Here is an 8,823-nt window from a genome sequence, read left to right as displayed (position 1 = left end):
CATTTCATGGTCAAACGCATAACGTTTGGTGGAGGTCTAAAGGATGCTTTCGAGTCGTTAATAGGCTTAGCTTTTTACTGACTAATGAAGCATATTCTTTGAAGAATCATATTTTGTCCAAAGCCCTATCAAACTGAACACCTTTGGTGAGACGCATTTTCCCTACAAAGAGTTACATATTTGTTACAAAGAGTTACGCACGCCTTTCGAAACACACACCTTTACTATTTCTGGCGTTCAAACAAGCGAAAATCGCCAATCACCTGAACGAGATCTTCGCCTCCGATCTAACCCATTCTTCGCCGATCCTTACACGTGTTTGCTAAAAATAGTTGCCCACCACTCAAAACACGAAACCTCGTTAGCTTCATAACATAACATTGTTTACGGCGCGGCCAAGCCTCGAGAAATTCACAGCTTGTAGGAAGTACTTTTCTTTCTACAGATTAAAAAAAACCAACAGTTTGCCGGATGGGGGCATTGGTTGGTCGCGTTCTGTGGACAGATGTTTGATTCCCTTGATTAAATTCACTCCTTCATGGCAATTTGCCTGCTGTGAATCACGTCCTTGAGCGATCTTTGGCCTTCCGGCGGATCTCGTTTAGCATGAATCAGCTGCTCGTCGAAACGAGAAAAGCATGGGGGTGTTTGAGAACGATCATTTGTGTTTTGTTGAATCATCACGAATAACGTATGGTAAAGGAAAGCGCGATGGTTGGATGTTGGTTAGCCGGAAAATGCGCATCATCAACGAGAGTTGAAGCATCACACAGCAAGTTGACAAAAGCAAGTCAAGGCGTGGGCGTACTAACGACATTCACTGATCGTCTTGCCGTGGGTTTGTTTTGAAATCCGTTTTCAAAAATATATGGAGAAAAAATGTGAGTTGTTTATTATGCTTTTCCTTTTTTAACTGAAGTAAAAGCAGATGTGCAAACTCCTCTGAAGCAAGTTCTTCGTGTTTTATTTTTAAATTACGGTCAATGAAGTTTAAGAAGTTCGAACCTCCATCAAAAACTCGGTAATTGTCCTTCGAAACAGTTTTTAGGAGTTACGAACCCAATATGATTACATCCCTGATCCACTGACCAGAGCTCGTGTACCTCCGGTTGCCTACATTTAGGAGCCAACCACCGATAGCACGGCAGACTCGCGCCGTTGTCAAGGCAACGATCAATTTGTTTACGTGGATTGTTTGCTACTGTTTCCATTGCCGAGCTCGTGTTCCGACTAGACTTTTGATTCCGTTGAATAAAAATATGGCGCGAGAAAATACTGATAAGTGATAGTCTGTTACTGCTTCCATGACACGTCTTATCGGGAGCTTTATCATTCACGTCCTGCTTGCGATAGTCGTTGAATTGGTGATCGAAGTACTTGCTACTTTATCATCATTTCGCTGCTAACCGGTTTCCCTTTGCCGGTCAGTTCTTCAGGCGAACGCAACAAGTGGTTCCCGCGGAAGGGCACGAAGGACAGGCGGAGAACAGTGAGAAGTGCGAGAAGAAAACAGCGAGGAAGAAGGGAGCAAAGGGTCCGACAGACTCGCAGAGAGATACAGTGGTAACGCGCAGTGCCGGCTATGAGCCGGATCGGGAGCTGCTGAGCGAACGTGGAGCCTCCTCGCGACGGAAACAGAGAGAAACAGAGCAGAGCCCCTGATTGAGCTGAGCAGACGGATAGGAAGCAAGGAAGGGGGAAGCCCCAAAATCGCAACATCGCGGCAATTAAGCCATGCGCGGCAGAGAAAGAGCCTCCGAGAACCGCGAGCACATAATACATTCCGTTGTTAGGAGCGGTGCCGGCGGCGGTGGAACCGGTCCGGAAGCGTCGTCGAGCCCGGCCGCGCGAGAGCAAACCGATGTGACCACTGAGAGACCACCGCCGCCGCCGCCGCGGCCGCCACCGTTTGCTCTCGATGCGGCGATGAGCCTTCAGCAGCGGCGCAGCAGTCAGCTACGTGATCCCCGGCCGGTGCGGCTGTCATCAGTTGAAAACGAACCGCGTGCCCAACGAGACGCACGATCGCCATTCGTCGCTGGAAACAGTTTCCAAGCCCCATCATCATCAACAACAACAACAGCAGCAGCAGCAGTAGCAGCAACCGGTGCTATCAGTAGTGACCATTGTGCAACGCATCATCTGTCTGATTCCGCGAGTGTCGGTGTTGGTAGAACCGAGTCGGTACCATCTCCCGTTCGGCACAGTTTACCCCGGGGTTTCGGCGGTGGGTTTTATCCCGGCCGGCGAGCGTCTTCGATCGGTGTTAGTCCCGGTGCGGCCAGCAAAAGCGGCAACAACAAATTGCGTGGCAGCAGCTGCCAAAAGGTAAACAAACGTGGCCACGTACTGCCGAGGCGAGGCTGGCAGGAGCGCAGCAACGACCAAAGAACGGTTGTCGTGGGGAGCTTTGCAGGAGACACATCATCATCATCTTCCCCCGCATCTTCCCTACCTCCATCTCACCATATCTCATCACCTTGCTTCTCGTCACCTGTCAGTGCAGCGGTTGTTTACATACGGCATTTGTTGCGGTGCACCGAGATAAAAAGCGCCACATTGTCGGATTACCGTGCGTTCGGATTCGCGTGTGACGAACTGCAATGAACCACTGCACTACTTTACTCGAACCTTGCCGGGACTGTAGGACATGCTGAGGGGAACAGAAAAAGTGTAAACAGAGGGGCCAAAAGTGAATGCATTCCACAGTGACGTGTAAGTGTTCCGGTGGAGAGAAACTGGAAAGAAGCAACCGCGGCCCAAGAAGAGAGTGCCCAAGAATCGCCGGAAAGACGACGGCCCGAGAAAGTAGAAGATGCGGAAAGCGAATGACGCTGACGCTGCTTCCAGTGATTCCCGGACCAATTCCGGCCAACGATGGGCATCGGAGAAGGGGGGGGAGAGCCTACGACCCCTTGAAGGGGAGGTAGTTTCATTTGGGAAGTTTTATGTTGCTTTATTCTTGAAAAGATAACAAAAAAAAAAAAGGTAAACCCGCACCCAACATCCTAACCGTTCTCTCCCTGTTCTACCGAGTGCTTTTGTGGGCCCTGAGAATTCGATCTCAAGCTGCTGGGGGAAGTTTAGGATGAAGAATAAATAAGATATGAGTAAGTTGGCACATCGACCGAAGAAGTGAAGAACTGGAACTGCGAGTGCGGTTCCCTTAGAATGTGTGAATCGCGTAGGAACTGCGTGTGGCGATGTCCGTGTGTCCCAGTGTTGAGCTAAAAGATCGAAATCTTAGTGTCCGCGTTGTGTTCAAAACGCTTCGAAAACATCACCTTCGGAACGGGATGACACGTACTCTTTCATTAGTGGCTTAATTGGTGTGTTCGACAAGCCCCAAAACAAGCGGTTTTGGCATGGCGCCGGAAAGCAAGAAACAGCCAAGAAATGCACCCCCACAAAAGCGCCGTTGGTGGGCTCCACTCGCCTTGTTTAATGTTTCATTCGCCCCAAATTATCCACACACCGGCTCCGAATGCCACCGCTCAAGGTGAACGCCACTATGCCCGGTGGCTCGTGAAGGTGTTTGGGAACCAAAGTGATTTCAATTTCAAATCCCATGGGAACCGCAACGGGTCCGGAATCAAATGGCGTCGAAAAATGATACCCACCGTTTGTGTGTAGGGTCACTTTCACGGCAAAGCCGATACGCGTTACAGCTTAACCGCTCATAATTTGCCGCTCTGGAGGTGGTTTTTCCTGCCCCGGGCTCTAACGCAGGCGGAGGACTACGGAGGGAATTTAAAGAAAAAAAGGCAGCCCAAACCTGACACCGAATATCGGTCACGTCGACGTTGCAAACTGACATGATAATCCAGCGCTTGAGGTGGCATATAACGCATTAACAAAAAAGAAAAGAACGTACCTTTATTTGTAAACAAGTCCATCGTCTGCAAACAACAAAATGTTCCATGCCAATCTTCCCCAGTCGTGTTTTTTTTTTGGTCCGCCTGTTCGAGGAAACAAGTTTCTACTACCGGTTTGTTTTATAACCTCGGACAATCAATTTTTTCAACTCATTAAAACGGTAAACTGCAGAATGGTTTTATATCGACGCATGTGCCATAAAATCTTTGCTGCAATTCGAACTTCAACTCGACACCGGAGCCACCATATCTGCACGATATGAGCAGGTTGTTTGTAAAATGAAATCAGTTGGATTTCAAATGAATCGCAGTTGAATCAGCAGCTTCTCAATGGCACTCTCCGGCGAATAGGGTGATGATACATGAGCCTTTGCCAGCTGCAGCTGAATAAGTTTAATGATTCAGACAAAAATCTCTAGCATAAACACCTGGCTTTATGATTCATCTGTGAGTCAGATGAACTTGTCACGAATGGTCATAATATTGCTGATCATATTTTACATCTTTTTATCGTTTATTTTCAACAATGGTTTACGTTATTGTTTCTCTATTTCCATTCAAGAACCGTTACGAATATAGGGTTTAGTTTCTGTCAAATCGATGCAACACATTAAGGGTCTTTTTTAGTTTCTACCTTTTTAAATTATCGTTACCTTCTACTGCATGTGATCGAGTGTGAAAATGCAGAACTCGCACGACTGTGAATGAGCTTCATAATTCGGAAAATAACTTTTTTCTGTGCTCTCTAAAATTTCATGTATATTTAACCCTTAAAGTCGTTTGTTACTTTCTGTAATCAATAACTAAAAAACTGTTGGTTACTTGTTATGATGTCTCGTCGCGAACTAAAATTTAACTGGTGCTCGTACATGTAACTAAACCATTTAATTGACTCTCGAGCTCGATTGCATTGTTCGTCCTGCTCGACCAATGAAACTGGTTCGTTTTCGGTGTTCGCCTCTGTTCGCGTTCTTTTCCAACGCAAAACCCTTCGAACCTGCGCGCGACCAGTTCAACGTTCCACAAGCAAACGAGAGAACTGGCTGTTGGCAGCGGCGAAAAGTCGATTAAAACCGAGCAGAAAGCTATAAATTATCAAGTCCCTTGCGTACCCGCCCCCGTCCCCATGTGCTGCTTCTCCAATCCAGCTCCTGCTTGCCAAACCCTTGCATCCTTCCCGAGCGAAAAGCTGCGCCATCGCCCTCCAGGGATAAGCAAAACCAAAGCCGATCGCCGGCGGCTTCCACCGGCGCTTTCATGCTCACGCATATGATCTCAGCACAGTCTCGTGGAGCGAGGGTTCGATCTTTGTCGATCCTCCGGATATCTTGCGTCTCGCACAGGGACATAACCCGGGATGGTTCATATTCGTCCCTAATTTCCCGCAGTGCATGAAATGAAGTAACTAATTCGCTCCTGCGACTCCGATCCCATCAGCCCGCACATTAATAAGTTTGTTTCCATTTATTTTTCCTTCTTATCCGACCCATCCTTCCCGGACCACCACTTGCACTTGCCACACAGGGTGCCCCGCAGTACTACCAGGAGTTGCAGCAGCAGCAGCAACCGCGCGACTACGACGACCCGGACGCGGACGAGGAGGCCGAGATGGAGGCGGAGCGGGATCTGGCCGAGGACGCGCAGTGGAAGCGAATACAGCAGAACACGTTCACACGCTGGGCGAACGAGCACCTGAAGATCATCAACCAGACGATCGCCAACCTCGAAAGCGATCTCTCCGACGGCCTGCGGCTGATCGCGCTCATCGAGGTCCTGTCACAGAAGCGCATGAGCAAACACAACAAGCGGCCCACCTTCCGCAGCCAGAAGCTGGAGAATGTCTCCGTCGCGCTCAAGTTCCTCGAGATCGAGGGAATCAAAATTGTCAACATCGGTAAGTCTGACCATCGGTTACTGATAGTTCTAAAATGATTAGTTTTCAATCAGTCATGTTATTCTGTTGAGCAGTTTTGGTATTATGTAATGGTTTAGCAATACAGTAAGCTTGATGCAAGTAGAACGAGGACATTGGTGCAATTGCGGAACTTGTTATTCAACTCTTTTGAAAACTGGTCAGTTTCCGAGGTCGAAGAAACACTCACTCCACCAAAACTTGGGAATCCCGGAATTGGTTCGTTAACCGTGTTTTTTGACAAACGCCATCTCCAGTTACACGCACACAGACAACACGTGGCACTTGAGCCAAACACTGTGAAGCCTTGGGTGGAAAAAAATGTTAAAACAAAAAACAGTCGAAACCCGCACCATGGGCATTGTTATGTACGTCGCGTTCTGCGCCAAGCGCTCGTTGGCGTGAGGATCGTCATTTTTGCACCAACACACCAAAGAAGCGAACTAAAAACATGCAGCAACAACAAAAAAAACATGACGATCTGCCTCGCCGAAGCCTCGCGGGAGCAGAAGAGGCAACCACTGTGGCTGCGTGCACAAAACCACTTTGCAAATTCCTTCCCGTGCCGGCAGCTGCCCGCAAACGCACGAACGCCGAAAAACTGTCGTCTTCCTATGGTTGGTTATACCATTCGAAACCTTCCGCCCTCCCTCCGGATGGGCTAAAGAACCGAAACGAGCCGAATTGCGACTGAAGCGACAGAAGAGATTAGATGAGCCCGATACGCGGACCCGTTGCCAAAACAAAAAACCAAAAAATGGCAGAAGGAAAAGCGGTCTTCCACGACCAAGGCCAAGGGTTCCGGAGGAGGTAACCGACGCCGAAGACATGCAACACAAACAGTCGGCGGTTTGTTTCTTCGTTCGCACCGAAAACTGAACGAATGAGGCAACGGTGATCTCCTGCATAGTTTGTGGGCACAAAACGATTTTTTTGCAATGGTTTTCGTGGTTTTTTTTTTTTGTGGGGAGGCTTGCATTTTAGTGACTTTTGTTGCCTTCTTGTTGCCATTTTTGCGTCGTTCGCCGGGCTTTTTGGCAAAGCACTGTGTGTGTTTGTGTATGTGTTTTTGTGTGTGCCGTGGGTTTGTTTCATCTACCCGCAATAAAGAAGAAAGCAGCAGAAGATCCGCTTTTATCTTTGCGTCTTCGCTGCAAAACGAAAGACTTCAACGACCCGCCAGCGACGAACCCGGCGACCAGCGACAAATGCTGCTGCATCTCGCACTGGAACGGGTACTCGATGGCGCAGAGATGTTTCCGACAGCATTTCGGTACGTGCACTCGTCGTGCCTTTTTGCGCCGGTTGCGCCAAGATGGTGGTGGTGCGATACCGATTCCGGTCGTCCGGTCTTGTTGTCTTGTTTATATGGACAGCGGCGAAAATATGGCACTCCGCCAGTGCACCGCCAGAAACGAGGACTCGTGCCGGATGGCGTGACGACTGTGAGTTGTTTTACAAATAACTCGGTTAATTAGCTCGGTGCGTTTTATCGCTCCACTAGGTGGTCAACCGAGCGAAGCTAAGCGTAATGGAATGGACATCGACACCAACGGCCGACACCGTGTGTGCCCTGCGTAACGCCAGCGGACAACTTTGGGTTTTCGCACGCGGTGCACCGAAGTTGGCATTCGGTTGGGAGAAAGCGAAAGCGTAGTCACATTGCGATTTTTAGTAGCATCTTTGGCAACCGGTCGATGTGCATCGATGCACCACTGCGGCCGGATCCGTTCTTGGTGTACGAAAGTGCAAGCGGCTATTAGGGAAAAAGTCGGTCAAATGTCTTCGGCTGATAGGAATGCGACCGATGCTCATAAACTGCTCACCGCCGAGGACGCCTTGAGATGAGTTTGACGAGCCGGACAAAGTCTCACGGAAAGAGGACTTTTGTTGACTAAATGATCTCAACTCTCAATTAGAAATCTCAAATAAATCTGACTTTAAATGGTAGAGCAAGTAAATAGTGGATGTTATAACTAAGGGAGAGCTGTTAGTTATATTTTTCATAGCCTATCGGATCTCTTTTGCAAAATTAATTTAATTTCAAACTTTTGACCACCAATTTGATTTACGTTATTTTAAGGCATGAGGCCCTCAAAAATGGAGTAATGGAATTATACTGGAGTAATGGAATTAATGGAGTAATGGAATTAATGAAGTGATGGAATTAATGGAGTAATGGAATTATAAAAATGGAATAATGGAATGATGGATAAGTTATACAAACCCTTCAGTTAAAAGCAATGTTGCAATAGATTTCTAAGTATCGATGGGTTGTAACCTCCTTGATGTTAAGCACGTTCCGTCATCGTTCATAAAATGCATATTCTTATAGATCGCGTCGCAGCGGCCTCTTACCATGACATCACCATCGATGTGTTTTACTTGCAAGGTGCATCTGGCTTATCGGTCGTTGTACATCTGCAACACGAGGCATATCGGCGCTATGTACACGTACCTACAGCTCCCACTTCGTCGCTTCCACCGTTTTCGTGACCTCCAACAAGCACGGACCAGACAACTCTTCGCCTTCGTAGGATTACTCACGGCGAGCAATCTCTCGTTCGTTTGCATACTGTTCTTACTCGTGTACGTTGGTTCTGCACTATTTTTGCTATCCACGGGTGTGGTTATTCGGAGCATTCCGCGCATGCACCACCTGCAAGTTGCATTTGTCTGCTTTGTGACACTTTGATTATTCACCACAACCTGCCCTCCGGGGTGTGTTAATTTGTATTCATTTTTTGAGGTTAAGTTTGCCAACTGTCTCGTCGCCTCCTATGTTTCCCGCCTGCATGCGGAAAAATCTTTGAAGCAGAAACAAACAAACGAGAAAAAAACACTTGGAGAGCGAGTGGAGAGATAACAAGACGCTGACCGCGATTGACCGAAAACGGGGAAGTATAAAAAACGTTAATTTCACACTCATTCGTTAATGCAAAACGACGACGTCCGGCTCGGGCGCCATGAGGTCATTGGAGGAGGAGGAGGGAGAATGCGGGGTGAGCGATCCAGCGGTTCGTTCATCGGAACGGA

General features: G+C 48.1%; 1 protein-coding gene across 1 annotated transcript in view; it reads left to right on the top strand.

The window, feature by feature from the left end:
• Positions 1-5,468: 5,468 nt before the first annotated feature.
• Positions 5,469-8,823, top strand: part of LOC131288308 (filamin-A) — a 44,370-nt gene continuing 41,015 nt past the window's right edge. The window contains exon 1 of the mRNA XM_058317428.1: positions 5,469-5,769. Coding sequence (XP_058173411.1) covers positions 5,484-5,769 — 286 coding nt within the window. The 5' untranslated portion in view covers positions 5,469-5,483. The remainder of the gene's footprint in view (positions 5,770-8,823) is intronic.

The sequence above is a fragment of the Anopheles ziemanni genome, chromosome 3 (assembly GCF_943734765.1).
Source record: "Anopheles ziemanni chromosome 3, idAnoZiCoDA_A2_x.2, whole genome shotgun sequence".
NCBI lineage: Eukaryota > Metazoa > Arthropoda > Insecta > Diptera > Culicidae > Anopheles > Anopheles ziemanni.
This window is presented reverse-complemented; position numbering and strand designations above follow the sequence as displayed.